Here is a 16,645-nt window from a genome sequence, read left to right as displayed (position 1 = left end):
TAAAATATTACTTTATTTAATACACTTACATATTTTTTACTACTTAAATAATAAAGTGTTCTTTAATTTAACATTTGCAAATATTCCAAGTTGACATTTCTCGAGTTATTGATGTCATATAAAATTAAACAACACTTATGTTTGTATTTTATATTGAAAGGGAGTCATTCACTATAAGCAGTTAACGGTTGCCTTTTGAACGAACCTGGTGTGACGCTGATGTGCTCCGTTGACTTCATTTCCTGATGAGATTTGATCATATGCGTGTGCACTCGCAACTGTACCCGGATTAAAAATGAAACGTAAAACGTCTGAGTAAAAAAATGCTCTAAAACAAAAAAAAATAAACAAATAGAAAACAATCAGAATAAATATATTTTGATTACGAACAATAATTTAAACAAAATATTATTTAATTTATATCCGGTTACATAATTAACTTAATCGAACAATGCGGTTAGTGCAGTAAATAATAAAAGAAAGGTAGAGGTGCTTTAGCCAGTGCGGTACTGTAGCGTCAGGTCATCGACCGGCCTTGCGCCGCGCAGGGCCGCTGCCGAGCTGTCTTGACCCTAGCTTTGTTCTGTGTTCCACCGCGAACGCACTCCTGGCTTCGATAAACCATACCCAACCCACGCGTCTGCCTTGCCTTCTTTGCTTTTGTATTTATAAAAACTATAGCCCGGCTTTATAAATCATAGTCAGGTTCAAGTAAGTTTATATGAGCGAATTACTTAAATAAATGGCGACAATATAAATATATTGATATAGTATAAATAGCAGGCGAGACGCCAAGACAGTTGTGCAAGGTCGTGTGTTATTATTGCACAACTTCGAAATACAAATCGGGATCTACTATGGTACGATGCGCGTACGCGTGCGTCATCAGATGTAATTTTAGCTGCGGAAGGGCGAATAATTTGCGTGTTTCCACAGTGCGATTCCTACTCGAGTTGATCCCGACGCGTGATGATACCCTGATGCGGTAATAGGCCCACGCGCAGCTTACGGCGTCTCTCTGTCTGTAGTAGGTAAACGCTGGCTTCGTTCCATTTTTAATCATATAGTGGTTTGAAAAATTGTTCCAGTACCTGATAAAGTTCAATGAAATAAAAACAAAGAAGGGAATCGAACTTCTGCAGCACCTGGTGGAGTACTATCACGCACAAACAAATTACTTTCAAGATGGCTTAAAGACTATCGAGCACTTCGGTGTTTACGTTGCGGATCTGAGCGTACAGTTGCAGAAAATAAGGCAACAACAAGACGACGAGCGACGGCGGCTGTTAGAACTGAGAAATATGTTACGAGCAGCGACGCCGCAGGACAGAGAGGTAAGATTAGAGTAAATAATATGCTGTCTAGTAAAACGATTAGACGAAACGGTCTATCTTTCAATAATGCAGTTAGTATTTAAAGAAACTAAAGTAGGTGTCTAAAGGAGATTATTTACGAATCCTTTTAAAGTCTAAGCTAAAATAGCAACGAGCATTAAATGTATTAGTTGTGTTGCGCTTTGCTAATAAAACATTTCAACGATACAAACAATGTTTCATTGTAAGGTTATTGGAGTTTACACTTCATTTAGATATTAAATTTTGACAGGCCGCAGCGGCGGTCGGCGGATATTCGCTTCACCAATTACAAGGTGACAAGCAGCACGGTGTGACTCGAAGTGGGTATCTCCTGAAGAAATCAGAAGGCAAAGTACGCAGGGTCTGGCAGAAGAGAAGATGTAGAGTTACCGCGGAAGGTTTTTTGGACATCTTCCATGCGGACGAGAACAAAACTCCGGCCCGGGTGAACTTGTTGACGTGCCAGATTAAAGTAGCCGCCGAGGATAAGAGAGCATTTGATCTAGTCTCGTGTGAGTATTTATACGTTTATCGTGACATTGTTTTGATACTTTACTAGTATTAATTGTGCTCCAGATATTTTTTGTATGAATATGATACGGATTTTATGTTGGTACAGGTTTTTGACAATTCATAAGTAGTCTTGTGATCATATTTATAAATAACTAGCTGTGCCCCCGACTTCGTGCGCGTTGTTTGAATTTAAGTTATTTGGATATTGTAGCGAGATTTTATTTTTATTCTCTATATTTCTAAAATAAAAGTAGCCTAAGTTACTCCTTATTACATCCGCTATCTGCCAGTGAAAGTCCCGTCGAAAACGGTTCAGCCGTTCCAGAGATTAGCCGGAACAAACAGACAAAAATCGTAAAAAATATTATGTATGTAATGGGTTATTTTAATATTACAAACAGACACTCCAATTTTATTATATGTATAGGTAAGCGTCATCTTGGTACTTACATTGGTACTATTATATATAAACAGAAAAAATAAAGTATGTAAATTATTATCGGATTCTTAATCGATAATTTATAATACATATAAATAAATGTCCTCTCAATATAATTTATCATCGTACCGATATCGATATGTGCATTTTCAACATTTACGTAAAAACTGAACTCATAAAAATATTTTGAATTGAATTGAAATATACTTTATTGTACACCACAAAACAAAACACACAGAAATAAAAGTAAAACAAAATTAGTAAAATAAAAGTAAAAAATAAAAAAAAACGTAAAAACTAAAAAGTGTTATATTTTATTAATGACGTATTCATTTGCTTAACCTATTTAAGTTTTTTCGTTTTAATTTAACTTTTTTTCTTGAATTCACGAGCTTTTTAAAACATTCAGGTCGTAAATATTAAAATGCACAAACGCGAAATGAGCTAAACTCGGACACGGCTTCATGCACTAGGGAAATAGTTGTCTCGTAAAGGAAAAATTTTAAGCGAAATTCTACATGCTTTTGCCCGCATCATCACTCGAAGACATCCCAAAGGAACAACTTCATCGAATACGATCTTTGTTCTGTATCTGTCATTTCATAATACTCGTTCATCGAAACATGGGTAAATAGTTTGAAAATTCAACTTGGAATCATTGACCTGAATACGGGAAATTATCAAGATACGATTATTTCGAATTTCCGTGTTGCAAGCGAATTATGTGAATTGATTATTCGTTAATTGATTTTTATATGAGTGTTTGTAATCATGACAAAGTCTTTGATTATGAACAATTGAACATCAATTAATAACAGTATGAAGACTATGTTAAGCATTGTTTTTGGTTTACATTAATCACTTTGTGAGCTACAGTGTTAACGATGTGAGACAAACAGGAAGAAGCGTAAATAATCGTTAACGAATATTATAGCAACGCTAAAGAACTGATAAGCTCCCATATGGGAGCATTTTCACAGATCATTTAATTTTTTTGTTATAAAACATTATAAAGGTATATTATTGTTGAATATGTTTTAGTAAAGATAGTAAGAAAATTATGATGACGTGATACATTTAATTAGTGACAAGTTTAATCTACATTTCGAACCGGTATTTTAATATTGTTTGTATGTTGGTAAAAAATTAAATTCCATGTGAGAGTCTAGTTGAAAAAAGTATTTTTTGATTTAATTTGTGTCTGAGAGCAAACTTAAAGCTAGTCCACGACAATGTTCAAATAGTAGTATAGGCACAGCAACGTCTTTTTGATAATGAGTGGTAACCCATAGACTGCTGTTAGATATATTAAGCATTCGCTACATCGCCAATGTACCACCATCCTTGGAAACTAAGTTGTTATGTCCCTCGTGCTTGTAGTTACACTGGCTCTGGCTAGGGAGCGACTAGTTTTTATTTTTATTTTCGTTAATTCAATTATAATACTAAAAATATAATATTTATCTAAATAATCTTTAATTTTAAAAGATATACTAAAATGAAGTATATGATGAACTACAGACTGACCCAAATTCTCTTACAACATACTTAAATATAATATATTTGAGAAACAAAAATGCCTCTCAAATATTCGCAGACAAATTTATATTTACTTTCTAAATGGCCTTCAGGCGCTGCTGCCATTCTTCATAAAGAATAATCACCTATGTAGATATTATCAAACCAGCTGGCTATCGCCCCTCTCTCATCACAATAGGTAGGTAATCTGGAGATAGATAAGGCGTCTAACGTGCCTTCCTAAGGAAATCACGGGAGCTAATAACTCGGAGCTGCTACCGAAATGACTTAAAAGAATAACTTTAAAAAATGATTGATAGACCCAATATTCGAATCTACCTTCTCTGTAGTCTGAACCTACCTAATCTGCAGACGTATAAGCTAGTTAATAACTAAATCAATCAGCTAATTAAAATAGCGAAAAGCAAAACGTCGTAAGAATTGCCCACGCTATTTATCTACACGTGGGATCCTCTAGACATCATTTATATTTCATTGACCTTTACGAATTAAAACAAAAAAACATTTAAATAGATATTCACAAATATAGATAAGTTTAAAAAGAAAACAAATCTCCTAGAGCAAATAAGTGCATCGCTCTTGCGACAAGTTTATCACTTGCGCAGTTTTATAGACGATTGTTAAATAATATTTTATCTTTATTTATTTCATCGGTGCGACTGGTACAATGTCACTGATAACCGGTCCGTAGAAGATAAAAAAATGTATGATTTTTTTCAGCATTTCCACTTGGTTTTAGAGATAAGGCGTGCAGGTATGGTGCTAATTACGTAATGTTTTTACGTTTTGAAATCTCATCGTGTTTTGCAGCTAATATATTCGTGCTGATGATGGTAATTGCGCTGTCAATTTCAAATACGTTTGCAACTGACGTGATTACGATGAGCGATATTGCGGCTAAAATTGTAACCCAATAGCGGTTCCCCGTTCGCTTCGTTGAGTCTTATTTAGACTTTAATAATGATTGCGTAAAAAATATAATTATATAAACCAGAACGTAAAATTTAATCAATCTAAAATTATTAAATAAAACTATATTATTAATGGAGGCAAAATCACTTCAGATCTCTGTTGTCTTAAAGTTAGTTTTTATCGCTTTCTAATTTAAATTCTTGGAAATGTATTTAATCTTGATTTTCTTATCTTTTGCTGATTTTTTATATGTACTTTTGTACATTATGTTATTGCATTAATTTTTATATATTTATCTATATCATTACTTGTATATATAGAATGCCGAGATGGCCCAGTGGTTAGAACGCGTGCATCTTAACCGATGATTTCGGATTCAAACCCAGGCAAGCACCGCAGAATTTTCATGTGCTTAATTTGTATTTATAATTCAAATCGTGCTCGGTGGTGAAGGAAAACATCGTGAGGAAACCTGCATGTCTCTAATTTCAAAGAAATTATGCTACATGTGTATTCCACCAACCCGCATTGGAGCAGCGTGGTGGAATATGCTCCGAATCTTCTCTTTAAAGGTAGAGGTGACTTTAGCTCAGCAGTAGGAAATTTACAGGCTGTTAATGTATTAATTTGTTTCATTCTAATGAAAGAAAGAGATAGATCATTTAGATACTTTACCGTTACTCAGATAAAATGGAAATGTAATGAGATGGAAATTTTACAGCTTCAGTTTAAAACATGATCAAAGCGTAGTATATGTCTTTATCTAAACAGAATTAATACGGTTCGGTGAATCTGAATAAGCTGAATACTGAACATGAAACGAAAATTCGCCATCATCAAAACCGACGTACAATAATATTTATGTCAATACTCGCTGGTCCCCGCGACTCTCTGCGTCTGTATCCTATCCGTGATAACCAATATGCCCTAAGGTTTTTATTTAAGTCCAAAAATACGTCCGACCGTGACCAGGTAACAAACAGACGGATAGAGTTACATTCGCATTTGTAATTTTAGCCGGATTAATTGTATGCATTTCTGGCAAAACCATGACACGCATATTACATAATACGGGACAGTCGCGTTTAGAAGAAATAAGTACATAAATTTGATGTGCCGCTAAATATCTATGTTTCAGACAATCGAACATACCATTTTCAAGCTGAAGATGAGAACGAACAGAGGGCGTGGACGTCAGTTCTCGTCAATTGTAAAGAAGGCGCGTTGATGAGGGCGTTCCATCAGCAAGCCGGGGAAAGCAACGATAACGGTCATTCATTGATGGACTTGCAGCGTTCCATAATACGAGCGGTGCGGTCGTTGCCTGGGAACCAAGTGTGCGCCGACTGTAGTTCAACTAATGGTAAGTAACTGTTTCGATATCTGCTAATATTATCTGGTTACAGTTCCGTTTATAATATTCCTGTACTCTTTTTTTTATGATATCGGTAGGCGGACGAGCAAATGGGCCACCCGATGGTAAGTGGTCACCACCGCCCATAGACAATGGCGTTGTAAGAAATATTAACCATTCCTTACATCACCAATGCGCCACCAACCTTGGGTACTAAGATGTTACGTCCCATGCGCCTGTAGTTACACTGGTTCACTCACCCTTCAAACCGGAACACAACAAATCTGAGTACTGCTGTTTGGCGGTAGAATATCTGATGAGTGGGTGGTACCTACCCAGACGGGCTTGCACAAAGCCCTACCACCAATTACACGGTTCCAATTTAGTGTTGTTTGATCTTTTTTCTTAAATTTGCGTAATTTTCTGCAAGTGTTTGCAATTCTTTGGTAAGTCGACAACGATTACCAACATTTTATTATGTTTTGTTAACGTTAGGCTAAAAATTTCTCTTAGAGTTCTGGAGCTTAATTCATCACGCCGACCAATCAGATGATGTATACACGTTTGATAGACAGATTCGACTAATGCAATATGCAAATCAAGTTATTACTAAATTTGCCTTTAAATTTTAATTTTCACAAATCTCGATTGGATTTGTATTATTTATTATCAACTAACATATTTTTTCATAAAATAACAATCTTTATGATGGTATACTAGAATTAAATAACAATTATCAATCTGTTAAAGTAACAATAAAAATAACAATCAAAGTTTACTACAAAGGAAATGTCTTATCGGTCTCTATTACGCTAAATACGAGAGTCATTATAAGTATTTAAATTGTGCTTAAAATGCTGATGGTACATTCGTAACTATGGCAATCATGATTGTTATCTGCAATTAAGCTGTACCTGTGTCAATTACGTAAACGATTCATTGTTTAAAGCCTGTTTAACTGATACAATAAATATTTTCTTTCATTACATGTAATATGGTATTGTTGTCTTTGTGCCAGTTGGTTTGGGGTAGGTTACTTCTATGAATTCATCTGTTATTCTAACGTCAAACAGCGATACAGCGATGCGTTTAGTATGAGTGAGCCAGTAAAATAATAATTATATTTCCAGTTTATAGAATATACATTTTTTAAAACTTAACGTTATTTCTATTTGAAATTCGAACAAATAAGGCATTTTTTCTATTGAATGAAGGAAAATACAATTTAAAATGAGTGGTAACAGCAAAGTCGTCATGCGCGTTGACGCCGACAAATAACTGTTTGTAATAATAATAATAATACAGCTTTATAATTTTCGTAAATTTGGGAGTATTGAAATTTAAAAACTAATAATAAATAAATATTTATAATCTATATAAAATAGAAAATCTAAAATAAGTGTATAAATCATTGTATATGGATGGTACATAATATTAGGTTAGGGGTTTTGTACGGACTCCTTACGGGCAAATGCCTCCTCCAAGGAAAACTATTTTCCTGTCTCTATCTGTCGTTAGCTGGCTTCTATTTGTATATTGTTTTAATATTAATCTTTAATCTAATGTATTAATTATAATTTGTCTGAATGAAATTAACGATTAGTTCAATATTAAGATATCTCATTTACATCGATATTGTATATCATCATGATTTGCTTGCTCCATTTATTTGCGGTCGTCGCTGTGTTTAATATCGCTCCGAGAAAACCGATTTGGCTGACTTTAAGGTCGGCGGCCTGTCTGACGCCAATCCAAACGCTTTTGCTAGTGGCTTTGTTGTCATTAGTGATATCCTATTCTAGCTTTATAATACTGCCGGAAACCACATTGTACCATGTGTATAAACACCTTTTGCAAACTTCAGCTATAAAATCTTCAGCTTCGATTGACATAATCTATAATTGTTTAATTCTAAAATAATTGACACCTTATAGGAGTCATGAATGATGTAGCTTTCTACTACTGAATAGGGATATAAAATTTAAACATTAGTTGCAGAAGCTACCATCTACCCTACAATCTACATAGAAACCTACAAATTGTACCTCTTTAGAATATTAGAATTGATAATCACGTGAAGGAAAAACTTTGTATGTCTTGTAAGCATGTAAATTTTCTAAATGCGTATAATGTTAAAGAAATGATTACAATAAATAAATCTGAGTGATCGTTATAGCTTTATATGCGTTACCTTGGCCTTTGCGTACCTTTTTTTTTCCTTATATTTTGTTCCTGGTAACCTGATGCCATCTGTTCTGTACATGATGTGCAATAAACGATAAATATATATACTTATTTATACTTGGCGGAAAGGATTTGTGCAAGCCTGTCATGTCAGTACCTACTCATCATATATTCTACCGCCAAACAGTAATGCTTGGTTATGATCCGGTTTGGAGGGTGAGTGTGCCAGTGTAACTACAGGCACAAGGGGCGTAACATTTTTGTTCCCATGATAGGTGGCGCACTGATCGGTAAAATTTCATACGGCACCAATGTCTATGAGCAGTGGCGACCACTTCAATTAACAACATCAACAAGTGGCCCGTTTGCCTACCAATGTTATAAAACAAAATACATAATAAAATAAATAGATATATAACTGAACAATCTGTTCATCCAATATGTAAAGGAAATATGCATAAAGTATGTATATGAAAGTAATTTCTATATGTAGGCCACGTATCCGCCATCCACCAGGTTCCGGATCTGTCAACTTCATAACCAGGACGTTATAAACTTTTGTTAAACTGGAAACAAGACTCGACTTGGCTATTGTAAAATTATATATATTTGAAATAAGGTTTTGGCGCTTTATCAAAAATGTACAGTGATTTTTAGAGATGCGCGCGCACAGGATGACATAGTCGCTTGAAATTGACAATTGAAATGCAAACCTTATTTTATTAAAAATTAAGTTGTTTTAGTATTACAGGAGTGGTGAAAAAAGAAGAAATTACATTTGTCTATGTCTATGCAATTGAAGACTATTTTTAATCACGACGAATAAATTGAACTTATCAGGCGCGTACATATAAGGTCAATCTAATTTATAAAATATATAGTCATATAAGATTTAATTATGCATACCTTTCAAATATCATATTTAACGGTTACAAAGAAATGTTAGAATCGAAGAGTAAAAATGAATAAGCCAAGTATTGTGGAAATATTTTTTTTAAAGTTTATCTCAAATTTCTATAACCGGAAAGTACTATGAAAATTACTGTTTTTTTTTTAAAAATTTGAATCGTATCTTCTTTTAAGACCGTCACTAGGTTGCATTGTCGCGTTACCTTTGCCTGTACAAAAGCAGACAAAACAACATAAAAATACTTGGCGGGAAAACTAACAAATTTGAAATGATTACTTTTTCTTTCAATGACTTTCAAAATTTTTCTATTTCATTATATAGAATTTTATTTATCGTCCTATTTTTTTTTTACAAAAGCATTTTACGAAGCCTCTTCAGAAATGGCTGACTTGACATTGAGAAGCGTCGTCAGCGGCACGGACTTAAAATTTTACTCATCCAGCAGCCGCCTTTTTTGCCTCGATGATAATATACTATTAAATTATATTTTAATGTTTAATAAGTGATTGATTAGGTGTCTTTGTATTTAAACAGAAATGAGACATGCGAACGAGATTTTAAAACAAACGTTTTGCGAATTGTAGTGCGAAATGACGCGTCTTTTTTTTAATACGACAAAATTGATATGACTTTAATTATCAATTATTGACGTGTTAACTAATCGTACATACACACTAATTATTACTACACACACTACCGAGAATTTGTATTTCTTTTTACCTTTTTATTCGCTTTTGTTGTTTTACTAAAATCCTCCCCGCGCTCCATGTTGCTAATGTTTATAATCTGAGTATCCGAATGTGTAGTAAAATAAGATTTTATTTTGTGGTCCTCTTTGCGTAGCGATGACTGTGAAATTTCAAGATGTTATTATGTAGCTGCAACCTTTTTATATTGAAACTTTTTTCATGTTCAATTATGTACTAATGTTTTTTTTTTTTACTAAATCGTCGGTTGACAACCAAAGGAGATAAAAGTACTGAACTGTTTTGTCTTTGCCTATTTATTTATAAATCTCTACTACGATACTTGACCGCGCAGACCTTGACAGATGATCGGAATTTCAGTACCAGTAGGAAGTCGACTTCCTCTCACATATCGATAACAGTAATTACTAATTACAACATACATTCATGAAGCTACACTTGTAACGTCAAATTGTCATTGTTTTTGTAGACTATTGAAGGACGAATTTTATGTCTTGTATGAACAAGCATGATAAAGTAAATACGACTGTTGCTGTTAAAGTAAACGCTCCTTAACAAACTTGTTTTCGTGTCATCAGCAGCGTGACGTTCTATGCATAAAAGATAATTAAGTACAAAAAGCAACAAAAACTTCGTACAATTAAAAGGGGGAAATTAGTACTTATGCGCTTGTATGAGTTGCGCGCCATTGTGTATAAAAATGTTCATTATAAATTCAAAACTTAAACTATATTAAATAGATTCATAAATAAAACATTAAGAAAATGTTTTCTTTATTGATCAATAATTAAAAAAATATATATTGTACATATAAATTAACAGTAAGTTCTGAAAATGTCCGGTTTCTGGGCAAAAGCGCTATTGTTAAGGGCAAGGAGCTTATCCTCAATGCGCTTTGAAGGATATCTAGTACAAGAATTTCATTTGTTATTAGGTGGTTTCCTTTTTCGCCGAATACGACATAAATTCCAAAAAAATCGAATAGACATCGATAGTAATACTAAGATAATGTCATCGATCCTAATAAAATATAGTAATATTATGACAATCCATCATATGATCATCAGGGATCAAAATGAAATATTCTCTCATCCAATCTGAAAATAATAAATATTGCTCGACCCGGTTTTCGAACCTGGTATAGATCTATTCACTCGCTTTAAAATATTATCGGAGTGCATCAGTATATGAGTGAGTGACGTTCGTGCTTATAAGACGTCTCAGTGTGCGTGAGCGTATAGACAGCAAAAATACGCAAAATAGATTTCATTTGTTAAGTTTTTTTTTTAATGAAAATGTCGTTAATTTAAATGGGAAGGATACTGATATAGACCAATCCAAGGAAATTATTAAGATTTATATAAATGTATTTGAAAGACGTGTTAGGTACGGTTCGTTTATATAATGATATTTTTTCATATATCTAAAATAAATGTTACCGATTTTTTTTTATAATTTTTTCGAAAAAGCATAATTTTTCTATCCATTGTTATAGTGTTAATTGGTAATGGTGTTAATTGCTCGATAAATGTATATTGTTTCAATGAACACGATACTCACTCGTTGTTGCATAATGCATTCCCATTGTTTTCGCGAAACGTAATGTTTTTGCGACTTCTATTCGTGACCTATAGAACCTTAAACGTTACGAGGACAAGATGTATTTATACAAGACTCATATTATCAACTTTCTAGTTACAGTAATATTTTTCTAAAAAAAAAATTGTCACTTTAAGGAAGAATCTCTTACATCGCTATGCGCCACAAATCTTGGAAGCTAAGATGTTATGTCGCCCTTTCGCCCGGGACTCAAACTATCTCCATACCAAACATCATCTAAATCGGTTCAGCGGCATAAGTTTATTTATAATATTTGTAGATATTATATATTTTTTTACTTTAAGGCGGGTTACATTGTTCCTTTTTTCTTAATAATTTATAACGAAAGAATTATCTTCGTTGTTCTCCTAAAAAATAAAAACAATTAGAAGTAATATAAATATGCAAAATTCGAATTTGAATTTTTATTATTTATAATTTGTTATTTTTTTTTTTTTGTAAGCAGATGTCTTTATTAAAATAAATCACACGAATTTCGTTTTTAATTAAAAGACATACTAAATAGTAAACGTGTGATTGTTTACAATAATTGAATCAATGATATTCTTTACAGATCCCACCTGGCTGTCAACAAATTTCGGTGTGATCGTTTGTATAGAATGTTCTGGAAGTCATAGGGAATTGGGTGTTCATATATCAAGAATACAATCATTAACGTTGGATAGGTTGAGCACGTCTCAGCTTCTACTGGCGAGGCATATGGGAAACCAGCTGTTCAATGAAGTCATGGAAAATACTCTGGACGAGAGAGACAAGTTGACGCCTGAGAGTACCATGTGAGTATTTGTTCATTTGGAGAAATAAGGCAGAGCCTTAGATTTCCTAACAGCACAGCTGTGTTGTCTTACCTCTCTTTATTTACAATACAACATTATTCAACTCAACTAAAAGATGTCTTATTGTGCGTGATACGACTAAGAGTAAAGCCAGCAAAAAAAAACAATTTAGATTACATTTGTTAAGTTTATTTTATTAATCCACTTTAATTTTACTCCCAAAGTTCCTATATTCGTCGGCGTTCAAAACGATATATCATAGATTGTTCAAGCTCTCGACCAATGAAATCGCGTCAATTCGATGTCAAATTTTGTTTATTTGGCTTTTGTTCTCTTCTGATTGGAAAAAACCGACGTTAATAAGAAACAAAACTTTAAAAAAATCTTGACAGACGTTAAGCGTCAGTCTTATGAAAAATGTTTTTATGGTACGGAACACTTAATACGCGTTCTGCCTGCGCTCGTTTGATAAAATTTATATTTAATACTAAAACTATATTTAAATTTACCAAATAGACTATTTGACAATGCGAAAAATAAAGTGTTAATTATTGTAATCAGTATATATTATGAGATTAAAAATTGTTATTTATTAACGAAAGTTGAAAATAATAATTAATTTATTCAAAAATCTATAAATAAAAATGCATTTTTTAAACGTTTGTCACGTTGTCATTTTTTAAACGCTCCTGATTGGTCGGGCTTATGACGTCACTTGCTTGTTAACCTCGTTTGCCTACTGTATGTGGATTATATGTGACACAGATTACAATAGAGGGAAGTGACGTCACCGACCCCATTGCAGCGCCATAATGTCAAAGTAGCGTTTTCGCGCGTTATTTAAATATGGAAATTTTAATTTGATATTTTTCAGCAAATATGTACTAGAATTAAAAAAAAAAAAATACTTTTACTGGGTTCCTTAACCTCTACTAAATAATATAAAATGGATTGTAAAAACTAGTCAAATAGCCTATTATGTAAGTTAAGCGACTCAAGTTCATACAAAATGTGATAATTTAATTAGCGACACTTATTTTATTGGATATTTTTTTCCGGTTGTATTGTACAGTACACTTTACATTGTACTATTATATTGGTTACACGAGTATGTTTTGATTGCAAACTAATGTTACTCGTTACGTAAGGTGCGTTAATTGAAACAAAATTAATAGACACGTAAAAATACTATTTCGAAAACCTTTGATAATATGCATTATGTAAAGTCTAACTTCTACTTAATGTTAGGACAAATTAATTTTGTAAGGTATATTTTGTAATTCACGTAAACAATCAGTAAGTACTTTCGAAATATTAATTCACAACTAGCTGTCCGCTCCGACTTCATACGGAATGTGTAAAATTTATACAAAGTCACCCTTCCCATTTCAACTTGAACTTCAACTAAAAATTTCCAAAAAATATTTCGCGACAAGACAAGACGTCAATCGGAGCTATACTTTCAAAGGTATTGTGATAAGTGGTATTTCGCTTATCTATTCTCTGAAAAATTCCCAAATACAGCACATTTTTCTTCATTTTTATTTCTGTAAGAACCAGTAGGATAAAATATTTGGAGTCGACAATTTTGTTGTTTCGATATATGCTTAATAAAGTATTTGTTATCAGGGAGGAACGATTAAGGTTTATACGAGAGAAGTACGTATATAGAACGTGGGCGGCGCGAACTTGTAGGGATGCAGCTGAACGGCTCTCGGAAGTTGAGCACGCAGTTAACAACGGTCACCTGCAGAACTTGTTGCAAGCGTACGCAGAGGGTGCGGATTTTGGTTCGGCCTTACCTAGTTCGGTGAGTGATGTATGTTTCTTTTGTGAAATGACTGACGATTTTATTTTTTATAATAAATATTAAAGTTCCTATCGTTGGTATAATTTTACCGGAAAATAAGAGTTTTTGGCATTATGTCCGCTATATTATATGTACCATGAACTGGTCGCGGCTCCGATCGCATTTTTTTTTTTTTTTTTTTTTTTTTTTTTTTTTTTTTTTTTTTTTTTTTTTTATGTCATAAGGTGGCAAACGAGCAGGAGGCTCACCTGATGGAAAGTGACTACCACCGCCCATGGACATCTGCAACACCGGGGGGCTTGCAGGTGCGTTGCCGGCCTTTCAGGAAAGAGTACGCTCTTTTCTTGAAGGTTCCCAAGTCGTATCGGTTCGGAAAAACCGCCGGCGAAAGCTGGTTCCACAGAGTGGTTGTGCGAGGCAGAAAATGTCTTAAAAATCGCGCTGTTGTGGATTTTCGGACATCTAGGTGGTGCGGGTGATATTTGGAATTTTGACGAGATGTCCGAAGGTGAAATTCAGCAGCCGGGATTAATTCGAACAATTCCTCGGAACATTCCCCGTGATAAATTCTGTAGAAGATGCAGAGCGATCCAACATCTCTACGCAAAGCCAAAGGATCAAGCAGATCGGAAAGGGCTTGATCGTCGATAATTCGAGCCGCTCTACGTTGGATACGGTCAAATGGAAGGAGCTGGTACTGGGGAGCACCCGCCCAGAGGTGAGAGCAGTATTCCATGTGAGGCCGAATTTGCGCCTTGTATAGTCTTAGACGATGGGCCGACGTGAAATACTGTCTTGCCTTGCTGAGCACACCAAGCTTTTTTGATGCCAATTTGGCTTTGCCTTCCAATTGACCGCGGAACTGAACGAGACTCGAAACATCAACGCCAAGTATTCCGATACTAGCTGTAGCGGCTAACGGAATGTTCTCGAATCGTGGAGATACGACAAATGGTGTTTTTTTAGCGGTTAACGCGCAAACTTGCGTCTTTTTGGGGTTGAAGTGAACTAAGTTTAGCCGACCCCAGTTCGAGACTTTGTTTAACGAAGACTCGATTTCAGATACAAGTTTGTTCCGGTTTTCTTCGACGTTTTCCCGAGAAATATTAGCACGGCCGGTGTATGAGGTGTCTACGGTGCTGTCGTCTGCATAGCAATGAATGTTACTGATTTGCAACAAGTCATTGATATGCAGAAGAAACAGAGTGGGTGATAGAACGCAGCCTTGTGGAACACCAGCATTGACGAATTTTAAGTCAGAGCATGCACCGTCGACAACGACCTTGATGCTCCGATCTGCCAAAAAACTGGTAATCCAATTGCATAATTTTCCGGGAAGCCCATAGGAAGGAAGCTTCGAAAGAAGCGCTTTGTGCCACACGCGATCGAAGGCCTTCGCTATGTCCAGACTGGCTGCTAATGCCTCCCCTTTGCTCTCAACTGCTTCCGCCCATCTATGAGTAAGGTAAACTAGAAGATCACCGGCTGAGCGACCCCGACGGAAACCGTACTGGCGGTCGCTAATCAGCTGGTACTCCTCTAGGTACCGCAGGAGCTGGCAGTTTATAATGGACTCCATTACCTTGGAGAACAAGGAGGTGATGGCTATAGGCCTATAATTGGACGGGTCTGAGCGGTTGCCCTTTTTAGGGATCGGATGCACCAAAGCAGTCTTCCAGGAGTTCGGGACGACGCCGAATGCATAGGATTGCCGGAAAAGACGCGTTAAGACCGGCGCCAACTCGGGAGCACAAGTCCGTAGCACGATTGGAGGGATGCCATCGGGTCCACTCGACTTATGAATATCCAAGGAAAGAAGTGCTTTACGAACTGCACTTTGCCGGAATTTAACCTCCGGCATCGTGGTATCACACCGCGGGATTGTTGGTGGTGACTTTCCTCGGTCATCCAGAGTCGAGTTCGCTGCGAAGAGAGAGCCTAAAAGATCAGCCTTCTCCTTCGCTGTATGGGCCAATGACTCACCGTCCTTGTGCAGAGATGGTAAGGAAGGCTGACAGAAATTCCCTAAGACAGCCTTGGCGAGAGACCAGAACGCACGTGTTCCTGAAGGGAGGCGCACCAGTCTCTCGCCAATTCTGCCAATGTACTCCGTCTTCGCCTTAGCAATCACGTTTTTTAAGGACCTAGAGGCAGAGTTATATTCCTTTCTGATTGCGCTGGTATTTACATCACGAGACGCTGATGCGTTAGCCCAGTCTTGGTAGCGTTCCCATTTTCTGCGTGAAGCCGTTTTGCAGAAACGACCAAACCAGGGCTGGGACTTGCCACCGATGGGGACCGCAGAATACGGAATGAATAGTTCCATACCCTGAAGTACCACATCGGCAACAGAGTCAGCAACAACACTCGGATCATCCGGCGAGAAACAAACCTGCCCCCATGGGTAGGATGCAAAGAAGGACCGCTTCCCATCCCAATCTGCTGACCTGTAGTGCCACACTCGGCGGCAGCCCACGAAACGAGGTCGTGAGTAACGCGCAACCGGCACTGTACTTCGGACGAGAC

General features: G+C 35.7%; 1 protein-coding gene across 7 annotated transcripts in view; it reads left to right on the top strand.

Annotated features, from left to right (window-relative positions):
* The window catches only part of LOC125064449 (arfGAP with SH3 domain, ANK repeat and PH domain-containing protein), a 64,284-nt gene that overhangs the window by 38,374 nt on the left and 9,265 nt on the right, over nt 1-16,645 (top strand). For all 7 annotated transcript variants that reach the window (XM_047671851.1, XM_047672015.1, XM_047671770.1 and 4 more), the window contains exons 5-9: nt 1,089-1,334; nt 1,606-1,867; nt 5,897-6,121; nt 12,087-12,309; nt 13,939-14,119. In XM_047671851.1, coding sequence (XP_047527807.1) covers nt 1,089-1,334; nt 1,606-1,867; nt 5,897-6,121; nt 12,087-12,309; nt 13,939-14,119 — 1,137 coding nt within the window. The remainder of the gene's footprint in view (nt 1-1,088; nt 1,335-1,605; nt 1,868-5,896; nt 6,122-12,086; nt 12,310-13,938; nt 14,120-16,645) is intronic.

Source organism: Vanessa atalanta, chromosome 1 (genome assembly GCF_905147765.1).
Source record: "Vanessa atalanta chromosome 1, ilVanAtal1.2, whole genome shotgun sequence".
Lineage (NCBI taxonomy): Eukaryota > Metazoa > Arthropoda > Insecta > Lepidoptera > Nymphalidae > Vanessa > Vanessa atalanta.
This window is presented reverse-complemented; position numbering and strand designations above follow the sequence as displayed.